This window comes from Halichoeres trimaculatus, unplaced genomic scaffold (assembly GCF_033239565.1).
Source record: "Halichoeres trimaculatus isolate MK-OKI-2021-1 unplaced genomic scaffold, fHalTri1.1 fHalTri1_scaffold_7, whole genome shotgun sequence".
Lineage (NCBI taxonomy): Eukaryota > Metazoa > Chordata > Actinopteri > Labriformes > Labridae > Halichoeres > Halichoeres trimaculatus.
This window is the reverse complement of record NW_027437185.1, coordinates 28,587,100-28,605,997: the sequence shown is the minus strand read 5'-3', so window position 1 is coordinate 28,605,997 and position 18,898 is coordinate 28,587,100. Positions and strand designations below refer to the sequence as shown.

The 18,898-nt window shown below is 40.3% G+C and overlaps 1 protein-coding gene across 2 annotated transcripts in view; it reads left to right on the top strand.

The window, feature by feature from the left end:
• fat2 (FAT atypical cadherin 2) overlaps positions 1 to 18,898 on the top strand; it is a 126,297-nt gene that overhangs the window by 91,605 nt on the left and 15,794 nt on the right. For both annotated transcript variants that reach the window (XM_074674897.1, XM_074674896.1), the window contains exons 23-25: positions 2,887 to 3,044; positions 12,074 to 12,521; positions 16,501 to 16,654. In XM_074674897.1, the coding sequence (XP_074530998.1) occupies positions 2,887 to 3,044; positions 12,074 to 12,521; positions 16,501 to 16,654 (760 nt within the window). The remainder of the gene's footprint in view (positions 1 to 2,886; positions 3,045 to 12,073; positions 12,522 to 16,500; positions 16,655 to 18,898) is intronic.

Sequence of the window (18,898 nt, the reverse complement as noted above, 5' to 3'; positions counted from 1 at the left end):
TGTTTGATACTCCTCATCTCCTACCAGTCTGTTTTCCCTTGATCTCACTAGAAAATCATTTGAAATTCAGTTATTTTCTCACCTTATCCACATTTTCCACTAATGCTTTTTTGTATGGAGATGACCTTAAGTGCACCTTAAATCTATAAACTCCCTATAACACAGAATAGTTAGTGGTGAGGGGAACAGATTTAGATGTAGCTTCTAATGGGACACTTTGAACAGCACAAGTTATATTTCTTCTAAACAGATCTGGACCACCTTCATGCAGGTCCTAAGTCAGACAAAGATTGGGTCTTTGATCTTGGTTCAGGATGCTTCTAACTTTTACGTCACTCGACAACAACATCCGTCACCGACGCACAAGACCAGGAGACTCCTGCACTACGAACGTGATCATGATTTGATTCCTTTTCTTCTCCTTTATTTACTATCAGAGTGATCTCCTCAGGAATCTGCCAGCTTCTACTGCACATGAGTTTCAATGTCAATATAAACACTGAGCTGTTTATGACGTCTTTGTCGATCTTTGGTGCATGCAGGTAAGTTCAGAGCTGTGACAAGTTCACAGGGGAATCTGATACAGACCACTTTGAAACAGTGGTGTAAACAGCAAATTGAAAAAACAAACAACAAAAACTGGTGCTCAGCGGTACCAATTTTTGGTACTTTTTTGCGTTTATTTGGTAAAAAAAATATCAATTTGTGTAATATATATTTTTTTCTGTTTAATATAAGAAGCATACATATTCTTCAGAATATAACCTTACAATACTGTGCTCATGTCCCGCATTGAAAATCCCTTACTCTTCCACTCCCTCACAGTCACAAGAATGCTTTTAGGTACCAAAACATGGTACCTTTTGATTTTACCTGAATCAGTACCCGGTACTTTTGACAGAATTCAGTCAGTACCTATAAAAGTACCTAATTCGGTACCCATCCCTATTTACAGAAAAAACAGTATAGGTGTCTTTAAAGTCAGGCCATTAGTCCTTGCATCACCAGTGTTTTGCGCAAACCAGAAACTTTGAAAATGTGTACTGACAGCTTCAACTGAGCTGGATTCTTTACAGTACTGAGCTCTAACCATAGACTGTATAAAACATAGACAAAGCGTTTTCAACGTCACCCATCTGTTCCTGAAACTGTGAAATGAAGCCGATCTGCAGACGCAGCCACATTCGCTATGACACTGTGAGTTTTTCTTCGAGCAGCTACAGGGCGCCCGGCGTTCACGTAACCTGAGCTGTGCCTCTGATTGGAAAATTAAATGAATCTAATAACTTCTAAACTGCAGAGATAGAAAAAACAATCACTCACTGTACAGTGTGTGCTTATAGTGAAATCAGCATTTTAGACCCAAGACGTTTTTAGAACCAGGCTGTAAATACTTACTGTACTCTACTGTAAACTTTTAGCACTTCCACCTAGGCTTTATTTTTACTAACCGGATGTTGCCCCTTGGCTCTACCACACAAATGCTACTTAGATCCTTATTCCATTATGACAACTAGCCTTTCATAAACACAAGATCATTCATAACTTTTGGTAGATGTCAGTTGCTGGTTTGCAGATGAGGTTGGTCAACACAGTCCCTGGTGTTTATTCTCTTAGACATAAACAACAGAAAAGGCTTGTTGTGACCAGCAGCCATGTCTGTGGTACATAATCTTTTTGGACTTTCCCAGGATAAAGATCCATCCTCCATCACATGGTCCAGATCAATTACTTGCTCCTTTAGAGAGAATAAAGCATCATTTCAGGCATCCTGATGAAGATATCCATTGGTGGCAAAGATCGAAGTCTGTCATCTTTGAGAGTAAATCCCCTGATCTCACATAAGTCACTCAGAGCAGGTATAGAATGACTATGGGCACTCAGAGAGCTTTTATTACAGCCAAAAGAACACATAAAGCATTGTGCAGTGATGCCATCCTCGCTGAATTGTGTTGTCATTCCTGTGAGGATTAGACGTGTGAGGACTGAAAACCACAGCGAGCTACGGGCTCTCAGATATATGACTTTATTATCAGCAAGTTAAGAGTCCTCCCTCTGGAACATCTTCTGAATGTGTTATCACCTCCATATTTTGACTACATCAACACCTCATTGAACTGAAGAGACTCTGGGGTTCAGCGATAAGAGACGTGAGGATGAAGGTCAAACAAGGAAAAGACGAGATGAGCAACAGTTGTGCCAACAGTGTTAGAAAAAAGTTAAAGCTTGCATTTGGAAAGTTAAAGGTCCATTTATTTATTTTTTTTAAGTGGATGCCAATTATTGTATCCAGTTTGGATCCAGTACAAAACTTCAAAGAAGAAATTGTGAGTAAGAAACAATTTGAATTCTGATCTTGTACATAAAGACTGAGAAGGGGGCTTGTCCACCTTTGATTTCTATGGCATAGATTTGTCCTGGTCAGGTAGTGTGGGTCACTACTTATCCAGTTTTGAAAAAGGCTAAGTTCATGTTTTTTACATTTAAGTTTGGGAAGAAAGAGAGAGAATACATTTTGAAGAATTATGTCTGTCGTAAGTTTAAAATTTTATTTTATTGCATCTCCTTTTTTTAATGGTTTGTTTGTAGTTTTAGGATTTTTCCAACTGAGCTGTTTACCCACTGACCCTTCCCATGCAAACGAGTCTCTTTCACAAGTTGAAGGTTCATTTTTGAGTTTTCTGTCAACCTTTATCAACACAAACATAAATTGCCTTGACATGTTTCTCCTCTTTGTGCAGCAACTGTGAAATTATATTTTTCACCAAGTATCAAGTTTAAATCTGAATTAGAGTCATTTATGAGTCATGTGTCCCACTAACTCGTAGTGACTCACAGTGCTGTCATGTTCACTCACTTTCCTGGTTTTACATCTATGTGTTTCAGAGTCAGCCGTGAGATTTGATGGTAAATCCTACCTGAGGTACCTTCACATGATGGACGAGGACAATCAGGAATTCAAACTGTCACTGAGGTTTAAGACATCCAAAGAGCAAGGCCTCATCATGTCCACAAACAGCTCCAAGGACTGGGGATCTTTACAGGTATTTATATCACTGAGGTGACACTAAGAGAGAAACAGATGACAGGGTATATTTTTTTAACTAGATGAAGTGCTTTTTATGGGACTTCCTTGATATCTGACAAAGACACACCCCTTGTAAAGTAAAAACAGGTAAAAGTAAGAGACAGACAGTAAAAAACAATAAAAACAAATAAGACAAGCAGCCGAGCAATAAAATAAATCAAGGGAAGCAAAACCAATAGAATCCAGATAAAATAAGAAAAAAAAAAGATAGAATCACAAAATAAAAGATTTTCCGGAAAAATAAGTCTTCAGTTGAGAAGTAAAACAACGGACCGATTGTGCAAGTCTGATCTCCTCTGTCAAGGAGATTTTGCTTGTAAAAAATAATTCACCTCATGTAAATAATGCTGCTAAGAAATTAGGTGATAGTCTGTGCATCTGTGGTTCACAGCAGAGATACCATGCTAAAAGCTGAGTCAGCATACAGTGGCTGCAGTGTCAGACTTTTAAAAGTCCATCTCTAAAAACCTCCTTTAGATCATTCAAAATTTCTCCATCCCAACCTGCTTAAGCATTAAAGTGATGTTTTTACTTTGTTGCGTCAGAAACAATAGACCAATCCACACACGCAGAGACTGTGCCCGAGGATAACAAGCGAGCAGTGAAGCTCAAAACCCAAATCAGATTAAATTTACACGTCCTCTCACTTCTGTTTTCAGCTCATTTAGTCGTGTTGTTACTGTTGGTTTATTTGCATCAGTGTGTGTAGGCTTTCAGCAACACTGCAGCACTCATTTTAAAGTGGTTCAAGGACAAATATGCAAAAGAAAATCTCATGTGCTGCACGTCTATGTTTGTTCTTCTAACATGAGAGAAAGCTCTCAGCAACCTCTGTTGGTTGAAAATGTCACAAAAGCTCAGGTTGATAAAACGCAAAGCAGCAGCGCAATTACTACTAAACAAACAAGAAAATCATTCCCATTCATTTGGAGGAAGTGTAAATATTTGGCGTCCTCCCCTGAGCCTGCAGGAAATTTATTTTGCTTTTCAAGCACGGCTGCAGCGAAGCGATTAAATCTCTTCCTAATTTTCAGGTGCCGTTAGTGTAATACTGTTGTTTCATACTAATTTACTATGAGAATGATAAAATCTGCGAGCAGCTGATTTAATCTGCGGGGGTTCTCACAGGGGAAGGACTGCAACGAGCAAGGCTTTCAATCCAATATGTGACTTGCTCTGATTCACAAACACTGGGTGTTCACTGTGCTGACTGATATCATCTCAAATGTCAATATTTCATGAGCTACTTGGGGTCATGTTATCAGCACAGGTGAGCTGTTTTAAAACAACATCTGTGATATCTAAGCTGCTCGTCTTACACTTTGTGGCTGAACTGTTTGTTCTTTTCAGTGTTTACATCAACACTGATCCTGTAGTGTGAATCTGGGTCGTCATTGTTAGGGACACTCAGCACCTGTTGACAGCGTGTAACGTGAACAAAAACAACTTTAAGAGCTGTTGGGAATAATATGAAGTGTAAAAACTATCCTGTGTAAATCAAAGTGTATAATGAAAACTTTTATGAGCACTTAGTGTTTTCAAAACCCAAGAGGGATGCTGGCTTGTCTTGAGTGGCTGCTGTTAAATGAGCTTCACCCAAGTCATAAAGCTGACAACTGCTCGTATTAAAGTAATGGTGGATATGTGCAATGATGATTCACTCTAAAAACACAATAAGGAGCGGTTACAATACACATGCTATCAAACCCCAGTCAGAAGATCCCCCTTCTATAGAGAAGTAGATAATAAGGTATTGTTGTTATTCACACAAGCATTCATTCAGACAGCATCACAGTAATTTCAGCACCACGGACAGCACTATACATTAAACGGCCATTACAGCAGTGTGAGCTCAGCGAGTATTAGTCTAATTTCTTTCTATCTATCCATCTGTTTTCATGGAGCTTATCAGGTGAAAACAACTTACGCAAATATTACACAGTACATGATGACAGAGGCAGTTCAGACTAATAAATCTAATATAATGAGGACCTACATATGTGGAGTTTTGGCCCTGGTGGAACCAAGACAGCTGCAAACATTGAACAATAACAGTCAACGTGAAAAACAAGGAAAAAAAATGACAGTAATGATTAGGGGCGGTAAAAAAAAATGAAAATCAACATATCAGGATATTTTTGTTTGACAGTATCAAAATTGGGATTTTTTGTCAAAAAAAGTTAGGTTTTTTTTCAAATTCAAATTCTTCATTTAAGTCTTTGTTTATAAGGCCTGAACCATACATATGTGGATATATCCCTAAACGCACATTTTTCTGTCTGATTGGGCCTCTCAACCACACAAACACGGCGATTTCAACAACATAAACAGAGATTTTTAAAAACTGATAAAAAAGTGAAGAAATAAAAAAATATCCGGTTGAGTGGATCCGTGTGGCGGTGTTAAACGGAGCTGCTGTTGACGCGATGACGCCAAGTGCCTAGCAACAAGTCACTGTGTTTCACTGCGCATGCTCATAACGTTCTTCTTCTATGGTTTTCACATTTTGCTAACCTGCCACTTATCGACCAGGCATGGCATTGCAGGCTTCAGAGGCGATCGTTTTCAGTTTGGCCTCTTCGTATGAACAGAGATATTTCTGTGGTGTGGACGGAGATTTTTTTTTAAACAAGGACAAAGATATCCGATCAAAAAAATATCCATATACGTGTGGTTCAGGCCTAAACAGGATTGGAAAAAAGTACCACTTTTCTCCAGCAGAGGGCAAAATGTTTCCCTAACTTGTGTGATGTGCATTTTATGGGAAAATATGGCTCCTGTAGACATTTCATTTAACTTTTTCAAATGGTCTGGTGTTAAAAAGCAAACTAAGAATCACAAAAATCATAAATATCAAAGAATCACAATTTAAATCAAATCGGCACCCCAAAAAACCATAATAGAATTAAATCGCGAGAATAGCATATCCTCCCAGCCCTAGTAATGATGCTGCATCATCGAGGTATTTCTAAATAGCAATTCTCATGACCCAAGAGGTCATCTCCCAGCACTGAATGAGGCTATCATGCCAAACAGGACCACATTTTGCAGCACACAGGCTCAGCAAACAGTTTGCATTAGTTACTTTTTCATAGAGGTAACTAGAGTCTCATCAGCATCTCCTGTGCACACTGTGTGGCAAATCTCATTAACAGGACAAGTTTTCGTGTTGATCAGAAGATTTAGATATATCACAAGAAAATTCAAGATCATAGTGAAAGATTGTCAGCTCCGATCAGCTTGATTTAAACATTTTATCGGCGTGGCAGCACTGACATTTTAACCATCATGCCCACTCTTTACCATTAAGCATGGACAGTGTCACGACCTAGGCCTTTTCATATTCCTCGTGCTGACATGAAAAGCCAGCGTGGGAGCCAAAGAGCTTGTTGTCAAGTTTTTTTTTTTCCTTTGAACCCTGCTGCTTCTCTCTCGCCAAATCCTGCAGATGATCACATGTTAGAGCTTGTCATGCATGCCTGTCCTTTATCTCGCAGTAGCAGATTGTTTCATGTGTTTATGTGCTAAAGGCCTGATTGAATATCAGAGGTGTCGGTAGATTCCCAACCCGCACACGTCTAAAGTTCCTCTTAGGATTATTTACCCACATCTGTTTTGTTATTCCCTGCTGTCCCAGCCTAATCAGCTCATCAATGCCCTTTTAACTTGAGTTATGACGACTGCTGGCTCTGACTGCAGCACGTGAGCCACATGTTGCCCTTTTTCCCTCAATGCTGAGAGAGACTTCCTGTAAAAATGAGCCTTCTTCAGTATGTGTTGATGTGCTCTTTTTGTACTGTCAAGATTCATACCGGTGCAACAATACAAGGACTACTGTACCGGATTAAACAAGCAGGTTGAAAGAGAATAACAAATTGTTGTATTCTTTGATAGACATGAATAATTCTCTGCACAGATAACAGAAAAAATGGTTTGATATGGACTTGAAATAGTGGTATGATTCTTCCCCTTGTGGGCGCTTGCGTTTGTGTGACATTCATGCGCACTCGGGCGGAATATTCAATCAATTTGATTCTCGGTAAACTTCAAAAGTGGCATTCAGTCTTTCCCAAGGTTCTTTCTCCTGGGTTTTGGTATGCATGCAAGAATGGGCCCTTGCCTGATTCATTGTGAGCAGAACTGGCTTCAAAAGGAATCCCTGAACATGGTCATCTGCGCAGTCCCTCGCCTGGTTTTTGTGATGACTTCAGAGAAACTTCCTGGAGATAAAAGACGCTATTTATGCGCTCCACTCCTCTCGGGACGCAAGCTTCTTAGCATCCTAGCAGCTTCTTTTAAACCACTGAATCTCATCAGTATGCTCAGTCAAGGGCCACGTCTTTGAGGGGGGAAAAAAGGGAAAGTAAATAAGTTCAAACCTATTTGCTTCTGCTAATTCTCTTTTATGTCTGCACACATCACGCCTCAAGTTGTCACCTTTGAAATGGAAATAGCAGCTGCTTGAATGAAAAGCGGCCGTGGCAAGTCGAGCAGAAGAAGTAAAGGTGACTTGTCAGTGGGAGAAAACAGCGTTCCTGATGAGGAGTGACAGCTCATACCTGACAGCAGAATTTGTAGGCTCGCCGATGAACAGAGACGTAAAAGCATGCTGGTGTGAAGCGTAGTTGAATCTTCGTGCTCCCAAACTGATTGACTTTCATGTCAGGGCTTTTATCCAACCAGCAGGTGGAAGGTGTTCAGTGCCTTGATCAAGGACATGCCTAAGAGAATAAAACATGTGACCTTTTCACTCGAGGGAAAGTCTTACATGACGAGACACGCTGCACACCAGCTCAATTCATGTGTGAATTTAATCTTCTGCTAATGGCATGCTGTTATCAATGATGGTCTGAGGGGGTGATGGTTTGTATTGGCCATAACCTCTGTGTTTGTTGAACATGTGTTGGGTTTAGATTTGTATTGTGGCAGTTGTGTGTCAACCATCTTGTTATGATAGATACACTTTATTAAGCACGCCTGTCCAACTGCTCGTTACCACAAATTTCTAATCCGCCAATCAGACAGCAGCAACTCGATGCATTTAGGCATGTAGACATGGCCAAGATGATATGCTGCAGTTCAAACCGAGCTTCAGAATGGGGAAGAAAAGTGATTTAAGTGAATGTGGCATGGTTGTTGGTGCCAGACGGGCTGGTCTGAGTATTTCAGAAACTGTTGATCTACTGGGATTTTCACACACAATCATCTCTTGGGTTTACAGAGAATGGTCTGAAAAAGAGAAAATATCAAGTGAACGGCAGTTCTGTGAGCAAAAAAGCCTTGTTGATGCCAGAGGTCAGAGGAGAATGGCGTGACTGGTTCAAGCTGATAGACAGGCAACAGTAACTCAAATAACCACTGGTTACAACCAAGTTCTGCGGAAGAGCATCTCAGAACACACAACACGTCCAACCTTGAGGCAGATGGGCTACAGCAGCAGAAGACCACACCGGGTGACCCTCCTGTCAGCAAGAACAGGAAACTGAGGCTACAATTCACACAGGCTCAACAAAACTGGACAATAGAAAAATTGGAAAAACATTAACTGATCTGATGAGTCTGGATTTCTGCTGCCACGTTCGGGTCAGAATTTGGCATCAACAACATGAAGGCATGGATCCATCCAGTCTTGTATCAATGGTTCAGGTTGCTGCTGGTGGTGTAATGGTGTAGGGGATATTTTCTTGGCTCACTTTGGACCCCTTAGTACCAACTCAGCATGGTTTAAAGTCCACAGCCTACCTGAGTATTGTTGCTAACCATGTCCATCCCTTTGTGAGCACAGTGTACCCATCTTCTGATGGCTACTTCCAGCAGGTTAACGCTCCGTGTCATAAAGCTGGAATCATCTCAGACTGGTTTCTTGAACATGACAATGAGTTCCCTGTACTTAAATGGCCTCCACAGTCTCAAGATCTCAAGCCAATAGAGCACCTTTGGGATGTGGTGGAATGAGAGATTCTCATCATGGATGTTCAGCCGACAAATCTGCAGCAACTGTGCGATGCTGTCATTTCAATATGGACCAAACTCTCTTAGGAAGGTTTCCAGGACCTTGTTGAATCTATGCCACGAAGGATTACAGCAGTTCTGGAGGCAAAAGGGGTCCAACCTGGTACTAGCAAGGTGTGCCTAATAAAGTGGCCAGTGAGTGTATGTTTCCCTGTGATTTCAGGATGAAAAGTGTCCAGGTGAGCTCTAAAACTGAATTTATTTATTCTTTTCAGATGAAGATTGAGGCTGTTGTGTATCAGGATTGTCTGACTCAAGAAATGGGATTCCTGACATAGCTTTGGCCTTGACTGCATAGATTCAAATGAATCACACGACTTTATTTCATACTTCAGGTTGTTGAAAGAAATATTAAACTTCACCCTACTAACACTGCCTCCTACACACTGTGTTGTGTGTCAGTGTGCACATATGTCATATGTGAGCAGAACACATGAGTGTCGCAGGCCTTGTTGAATATTAAGCTTTGCCCAGCAGTGTTAACGCTCCCTGCAGGAAGCTCACAGTATAAGCACTGAGAATCAGTGATTTATAGAGTCATGAAGCACCCAAGCTGTAGCACTTCTGGTCCCTGTGGAGTGTGACTTGACACGGTGCCCGTGTTACATCGGCTGTACTGATACCATAAAACCCTCCATGCATCAAACTGTGCTATCTGTCTTCAAATATCCACCATAAATCACACCACGAGTCACACCGACTCATGCAAAATAGATTAAAAGACAAGCGACAGGCGCCTTGAATGTCTCAAGGATTTTACTTGTTCCTCTGCCAGTGCTTCGGTCTTCCCATGATAAGCCCAAGCCCTCATCACCCTCCCCTCTCTGTGTACTTTCATTGATCCGTGTGAAAAATTTCCCAGGTCTGTCCCTCCAAAATAAATCATTCCTGCTCATCCATTCATTCCTCTGTGTTTTCATCATCCCAGCTACAGAGGATTAAACAGAATCTTCTGGCAGATTCAGAAAGCAAACTAGAAACAAACCCTACGGAGCATGGATGTCGAGGAACCTGCTTGCAATGAAATTTTATAGAAATCCTTTAAAAATAAAAACTCTGACATTAGAACATAAATCAGCAAAATGTAAAGAAAGCAGCTCATCATCCAGCAGCCATTAAAGACACACACTAGTATCAATAATGCATCAAGGCTTTGCAATTTTCAAAACACACACTGCATGTGTATATTTAATAAAGGAGCTATGAGGAGTCTCCTGTTACATAAAGAAAACATGAATAGATAAAAAGCTGCTGGCTTGTTAGTTTGTGGGACTGCTGAGCGAGCAGAAATGTTGAAAGGATCCCGCTGATGTTGATGAAATACTAAATAAATGTGTCTGACTGTGTTCTTGGTTGAGTTGTGCAGGGGGAACATCAGCAACATGGAGCGCTGACAGAGAAAACAGGCTGCGTTCGAGACAAAAAGTATCTGTCAACAACTAAACAATCGTGTTTATCTGTGATGTGTCCTCCTCCTGAGGCTGAATGAAATGAAGTGACAGTTTTTATCTTTTTTTTTATTCATGTGCACTCTTCTGAGTTCTGCATATAAACTTGCTGTTTATATTAAGTTTACTGGCTCCTGCAATCTTCACTTTAGTGCGTCAAAGTTTTATTTTCAGTAACAATACTTCTCTTCTCACTATCGGGATTTTAATGATATTCAAAATGAAAAAAATGAATGTCAATTAACCAGTTTGGAGATCTAAATGAAACACTGACTTTTTTTACAATGTATCTCTATCATTCAAAAACAGTACTCTCAGATATTCACTGGATTCAACTTGATTGTTGTGATTTTCAGCTTTAATTTATCAATTTACATTAAATTCTTAACAGAAAAAGCAATTTGAAGAGCTCCTTTGGACTCCGAAATATGTAATGAGGTTTTTTTTTTGTTTTCTAATTTAATTATTTATTTATTTATTTTTTGTGTATTACAAATCCATCTTTTTTCAAACCTTTTGCTTAATCAGTGATAATAACAAAAATAAATAAATAAATAAATAAATAGATAAAAAAGTTTGTTGTACCTCTGCATAAAAGTGTCAAAAAGTTGGGACAGTCTTTACCTTTAAGGTTTAAGGACTCAAATTAAGTTTAGTAGTTTATGGAATTATAGAAATGTATAAACTGTTGAAAAAAATAAAACAACTGAATTTTATTACAACCTTTTACTTTAAACCAGTGGTCCTAAGTTTCATCTGATGAAAATATTCCCAAAGCCCTTTTTCCTTCTCTACAGTCATTATTTTCCTCATACAAATACAAGTCTAATGGCCACGTACACTAAAACACACCATCAGACACTAACTGCAAATCCCTGCATCCTGGGGATACTAGCTGCAGGATTCACAGCATCGAAGCTACAGTGTGTGACATTAAACTGTAGTAAAGAAAAAGGACAGTGCAGACTTCCAAATGTTTAATATGTGGGCAGCCTGAAGGTGGTGTAGGTGAAACCGAGGGTGAGGTATGACTCACCATCATTTCTTGTCTTCTTTTTGTAGCTGTAACTTTTGGTGCAGATGCACAGTCATCCTTATATTTACCAAACAGTTTACAAAGTTAGTCATGCTTTGCTAGAGCAACACAGCGTGCATTCTTTGTATTAAGGCTTGCAGTGCCTTCGAAATACCAGATATGTGCTGTCTGGTGACTTTTGTCACTGTTGAACAAAAATGCTACTGTTGAGCAAAAATAAAACAAACAAACAAAAAAATCAATATATGACTAAGAAAAGAGAAGTTGTGTTGTTATTGGCTGAGTTCAAACAGACACTGACTAATAGGTTTGATTCAGTCAAATAAACATGAATAAAAAAAGTGGGCAAAATGCATTACAGCATGTTATTTTAAGTTCCTACATAACTGGAGACTGATAGGTTGAGCCATTATTTTTCATCTCAATCTTGCAAGACGAACTTCCTGGTTTTTCCATTAAGGTAAAACTCTCATCTCTTTCCTTCCTCAGGTGACAGATGGAGAGCTGCAGTTCAGGTTCAGCTGTGGAAACACCTCACCTGCTTCCTTATTGATCAGATCTGCCCCAGTGTCAGACGGCAGGTGGCACAGCGTCCTGATGGAGGTCAACTCCTCTGCCGTAAGACTGACCCTGGACCAGCAGCATCCAGCCTCAACAGCCCTGACTGAGCCGTGCAGGTTGATGCGCTCCCATGGGGCTTTGCTCTTTGCTTCTCCAAGTCAGGACTCTGCTCCTAAGGCCCACCAGCATCCATTCATCGGCTGCCTTGAGAGTCTGGAGCTCAACGGGGAGCCGATTAGGATGGGGGACAGTTCGGAGTGGACCGGGCTGGGGAGCAGGAGAGTGTTTGGGGTGTACCAGTGTTGTAGCAAGGCAGGAGCCTGTGACAACAACCCCTGTCAGAACGGAGGGGTCTGTGAAGAGGACGATAGAGGAGGTGAGTACACTGAGGACGTCATTTCAAACAAAATGTTTACATTGGTTAAAATATCGTTAAAGATGCTCAGTTTCCCTACATACTTTCTAGTACAAACACACTTTACATAGATGGTGTGCTTGTCCTTGTCATGTTTACTCTGTCTTATGCTATCCCAGTGTCCCTCTCCAGATTTTGGCGTTGGTCCTTTGTTGCATTTCATCCTCCTTTGCTCTACTCTGGTTTCTTGGCAATCTTCCTGTCATCTATCAAAATAAAGGAAACAGAACCGTAACACTGACTGTTTTTCCCCAAATAAAACCCTCCCAAGATCCCTTGATTAAAAAAAGTCCCAACTCACATTCAAACTGTTTCCATCCATCTTCTCTACCCGATTCAACATTTTCTATATCCTCATTTTCCCCTTTGGGGGGCCACATAAACACACGTGGGCCCATGTGATGTATCTCTGCAGGGGAATAATGAGAGAGAGATAATAAACCATGATTATAATACAATTTACTGAAAATATGAGAAGGAATTACAAAATGTTCTGAAATGACCCTAAAAAACAGAGGAAAGAAGAAAGTGCTGCTCCACGGCTCAGTTTCACACACCAGGAGTTGGAAATCAAAGATTTAAGTTATTTTAAAGCTACTGATGAGTTTTTCCTCTCAGTGACACAGCTTTATGGCTAATTGGTGACTCAAAGTTGCTCGTTGTGAATGTTAGCAAAAATGGTTGTTTGCTCTTTGAGCTGTTCGCCCATTGACACCTGGGATTGGCTCCAGCCCCCAGCAACCCCCAATTGTATAAGTGGTATCGTTAATGGATGGATGTTTAGATGGATATATTTTTTTGGTATATTTAAGCGTTTATATAGAGATGCATGGATGGATTGATGGATTGGTTTAAATACTTTTGCCCAAATCTTTTGGAGACTTCAGTAAAGATTCATTTGCACATGTTATCCAGGATTCTTTTGAGCAGGAAATCAAAGTATTCGCTTTGTAACCTATGAGCTGAGATAAGAGCAGTATGACACCATTAACCTTAATCTATCAATAACAGCAAAGTGAGGCCAAAGCTATAATCTTTCAGCAGGCCCCATATTCTCTGGTTGCAGACTCCCCGAGCTGCAGGGTAAAAGAAACTCCAGTATGAGAGATTTGTTTGGCCTGATAGTGTTATCAGACTCTCAACTTTTGTGTGAGTGATTGCACCAAACCATTTTAGGTTATCACTAATTGGCCCGATGCATCAGTTCTTTTCAGAACACTGAATAAATGAATGAAACTGGTGTCAGAAGGGTTTGTGATGTCTCATTTTGTATGTTTGTGCAATAAAAGAAGGACATCTGCTGCCCCACCTTATTCTTTGCTAAATAAAAACTAGAAGCTGATAAGCACACCTGCAGTTTTACGATAATAGACCACGAGCTTTAAACATTATTATTATTCTCATGGAGTCTGTGGTACTGAAGCAAAGACTGCAGGCAATATGTTGGAGGCTGGTGGATATGAAACTGAACATAAAGCCAGAGATCATACAGATCTCTGTGCTTTGGAGGAACAGTGTAAACAAACCAACCCTATAGCTGTTATCAAAAACCTGCTGCCCGTTGGTTTTCTTTACCTGTTGGGTCACTGAACTGCATAATGTTGTACAAGAAGAAAATGTCTCTTGTGCCCCGAGGACACAGGGCAGCAGGGTATTACTTTTCTCGGGACCTGATTCATCATCACGTCAAACCACATTTCAGTTCCACTTCAGGCATTGTTGTGGAGCCAAACAACAAGTAAATATTATTTCCCATAAGATCCTCCCAGGTTGGGCAAATGTAATCAGACAGGCAGCAAAAACAGTGACGTTGGTGGATGCTTTTTTTTATTTATCCTGCACAATATGAAGTCTGTCCCCTGCTGTTTTTAAGCGCCAATTTTGTTTGTTTTCTGAGACAGTAGAGAGGGGTTTGTGAGGCAAAAGGCCACATAAAGACAGAAGAGCCTCACTTGTTTTCTTTGGCCTTATACCAGTTCTGATAGGCCTTCTACAGTCTTTGCCTGGTGTGTCACAAAAGTGTTGGGAAAACTAAAAAATCTTACCCCGAAAGGTTGAACTGAAGGGTCATTGAATGGGGCTGTAGTAACATGAAAAAAAAGGACAAGGACAACCGTTGGCTTCTGCAGGAGGAGTTAGACTTGCTGTTAACTACACAAATACAAACACATGATGGCATCCACACATCCCCAGTGCTGGTTTGGTGCATTGTTTGTGCACATCCTCAATACCAATCCAAGTTTCAAGTCCAAAGCTATACATTTCTGTACAATGTGTAAGTGCCACTACACAGCAACAAATAAATCTACAAGATAATTAAAAACTACAAACAATAACAAAATGGACTCACGTTGTTGGAAGCTATGCATATCTGGCAGCTGGACACCTATGAAAAATAAGGTTAAATGAGAAGTATATTTCCAGCCAAACACAGGTATAATTCACGCTCCTCTTACGATCATGTGACGCTGAATCTGTTTTGGTTCAGACTCTTTTGTATCAGCAAACGTTCACCCCTATCCCTCTGGTTAAACTTAATTTTCTGGTCCACACTAAGACTATCAGCTTGAGACATGGAAGGCTGGTTGGACTGGAAACACTGCATGATGTATTAAATCCTAAAACAGTGTACTACCAACATCAAAACTCACAAATTTATCGTTCGTCAGTATCAGACTTAAAATGAAACCACTACTTCAGATGCTAATCTTTTTCTCTGGTCTTTTTGGACAGAATATGTCACTTTTGATTGAATACTTCAAGCATATTTTAACAGTATGTGTAGCTTTAGTTTTTTTCCAAGTTTTCCTATTTTTAAAATGACCTTTCAAAGTGGTTAATTTCATTGAAAGCATATTTGTTTTGCACTGGTTTTCAGAAAGCTTTAAAATCCAGGTATACTAGATGTTTGAGCTTCTGAAGACTGAGAATAATCCACCATACACTGATGAAAACAGTTCACCTAAAATATCGAAATCATTAACAGCAAACAGACCTTGAACATATACTTTTAAAAGTTTGGATGCAGATTGTAGGGCAGGTTGTTTTGTCTAGGTGGATGAGTCACTGATCACTAAGTTGCGTCAGTTGTTGACGTGGTTAAAAATCTCATCAGTCTGCATTACGTTCGCCAAATCATAAACCTGAGGGACCTCACAGATATTGGATTTTTGGTGATGAAATCATTGATTCTCCACAAATGTCTCCAAATGGGAACATTTTGGTGTTTTTTGTATTAAAGCAGTTATTAAGGTAAGCATAATTATGTAGTTAAAGCTACAAGCATCGGTGCTAAAGGGGCAGTGGTGACTCACACCTGCAATAACACCAATTATAATAATTTGGTCAATTATGCCAAACTGATTGAACTCCTAGTTTTAAAACTAAAGCAATTCTGCTCGACTTCAAATTAAAACTTAAATTAGAGATCCACCTGGGAGCTTATTTAAGGTGAAATTTGCTTCCCAAAGTTGACGTACATGGCTGTGACTCTACTTTTGAAAATGTAGAACAAGTGTCATACCCTTTACTCAGAAAACAGCTTGTTGTAATGCATCATGGTCTGTTTGCAGCTCCTGTGGGTTTAAATAGATCTATTTCCTGCCCTCAGGTGGTTCAAGCTATTTACTCTTTAATTCTGGGAGAGTGGCCAACAGGATGTTTGCTGTTGATGTTTTAGATCAGTGAAAAAGAGTTTCTGGGAACACCTGAATGTTTTGTCTGTTTTTGACTCCAGGAAGAAGAAAAACAAAGTAGCAGTTGAATAGTGATGGGGGTTTTTCAGGGTGATTTTATGCTCTAAATATCGAACACCCATCATGTTTTCTGACTAGATCAGTTTGACCTTAGCTTTGATTATTTTTTGCCTGTGGAGAAAACTTGCTGTGATGATTAGTAGCTCCTGTCTTAGACTTCTGGATGTGTTTTATTTACTGTGCAGAGCCACGCTGCAGGTGTGCAGGACTCTTCCACGGCGCCCACTGTGAGTTCGCTGACAACCCTTGTGCGTCCCAGCCATGTGCCCACGGCAGGGTGTGTGTACCCAAGGCTCAAGGATACATGTGCAACTGCTCCATGGAAGACACTGACGCACGGTAAACAAACGGCTCATTTTTCATCAGCAGTTTTAAAGTCACATATTTCAAGTCATATACAATGGATAATTTGCTTTGATTCGTGGTATTCTCTTTAAGAACAAGAAAGTTGTATTCGTCCATCTGATTTCACAAATGAGTTCCAGTGCCAAATACACTTCTCCCTTCTAGATATCTGCCTGATCGTAATCCACACTTTAAAATGAGATTATCAGCATCAATATTCCTGGTTACATGTTTTTTAAAAATTGCTACTTCTTAGCTTCCACTTTGGGTTGACCAGGACTAGGTTGATTTACAGCACGTCTAGGTCTCTGTGACAATACTACGCTGGCTGACAAAGTTTAGTAGTGAGAATAAAAAAAAACAGAGATCTGTGTTTTTCTCTGCCAAAAACGATTTCTGTGGCTAATTTTGTAGTGATGGTGGACACAGGAGCCTAACTGTCAGACAGAAAAAGGACAGAAGAGCAGAAGAAAGCTAAACAGGAGAGTGATACAGCCCGAGCTAAAGGCTTGTTAGTTCCTTACTCAGCACGTTCTATTCAGTAAAAAGTTGTCTTGAACAAAGAAAATTTGTTTTCGAACCAATTTCCATTTAATCCCAAAACAAATACACGCTTCGTTTCAAGTGATACTGGGATGGAACAAGTTGGGTCCTATCACAAGTGTTTCTGTGCAGCAGAAGCCCAGATCACTCGCACCAAACACCCCCTCCCTGCTCCTCTGCCGGTTTCCTCTGCACTCAGACAGGGCCAATTTTTACTTGACCAAAAACACAAATAAACGGACTCCCACCGAAAAAATCTGATATCGGTCTGCATTCACGCTTTATTTAGAGAATTTTCAGCGCGTTACTTTCACACAAAAACCTCGCTAAATAAGGCTCTAGTTCTCATCGTGTCGTAAAACGGCGCAACCTCCGCTGCAGAGCCACAGCTGGCTACGAGGCTCTCGCCGCTCAGTGTATCAGTCCCGCGCACGGCGTGCCAGATATAAACAAACGCAGGTAGTCTGCTAGGAAGACACGATGAGAACTAGAGCCTTATTTAGCGGTGTTTTGTGTGAAAGTAACACGCTGAAAATTCTCTAAATAAAGCATGAATGCAGATCCATATCAGATTTTTTCAGCGGGAGTCCATTTATATGTTTTTGGTCAAGTAAATATTGGCCCTGTCTGAGTGCAGAGGAAACCGGCAGACGAGCAGGGAGGGGGTGTTTGGTGTGAGTGCTCTGGGCTTCTGCTGCACAAAAACACTGCTGTAGGGGTAATTTCTGCCCTAAACCTTGTGATAGGACCCAACTTGTTCCATCCCAGAGTATCACTTAAAAGTAATTTACGACAGTGGGCGAGGACTCCTGGCCACAAGGTGGTGAGGAAGTGCATTAAAACAGATTCTCCTGATAGCATCTTTAATATGAAATACCAGAATCATTAAGATGGTCATTTTAAATGGTAGAGAGCAAATACAGTTTAAAAAAAGTGCATTTTGTACAGACTTCTAAAAAAATAATAATTCTAAAAGAGTGTCCTGCAGAAGCAGTTTTGGAACCACTCTGTTTGAATGTTTAATGCCTACCTCTTTACAGCTAGACACAAACACACACGCCCACATAAGGTGCATCATAGTGTTTACAAACCAACACCAGAAAAGACTATTTCTCCACCAGAGGCACAGAATGATTCTATGCTTGACACAAGATGCATTGAAAGACCAAATTTAGAGTAGGTAACCTGTGTTTTTTTCAGTCATTATAGCTCATTGAACATATATACATGTGTAATAGGGTTAAATCATAATACAAACCTCACAAGACAAGACTGTTAATAAGAAAACAGTAAAACAACATCACAACCAGGAGCAGTGAGGTGACTTTCAACTTAGCCCTACTACACCATGTCTGCCAACAACCCTGGGAGGCAGCTGGATTTGTGAGAATCACAAGAAAATCCAGACGTGATTTGCTGCATCGTTTGTGCAGCTCCTGTGGAGAAAACCACACGACACGAATCCGCTGGTTGGATGCATTCGTGCTCTTGCAGGATAGATACTAGTTTCAAGCTTAAACCTATACAGTCGCTGTTTCTGCTCACAAAAGAGAACACACTGATGAAGCGCAAACACTCTGAAGTCCACATCTAAGCAGGGCTTAGAGATAAGCTGTTAACTCACCTGTATGGATTGGTGAATTGACTAGATTAGGAACATTAGGAGCTGTCAAATGATCTAACAGGTAAAAACCA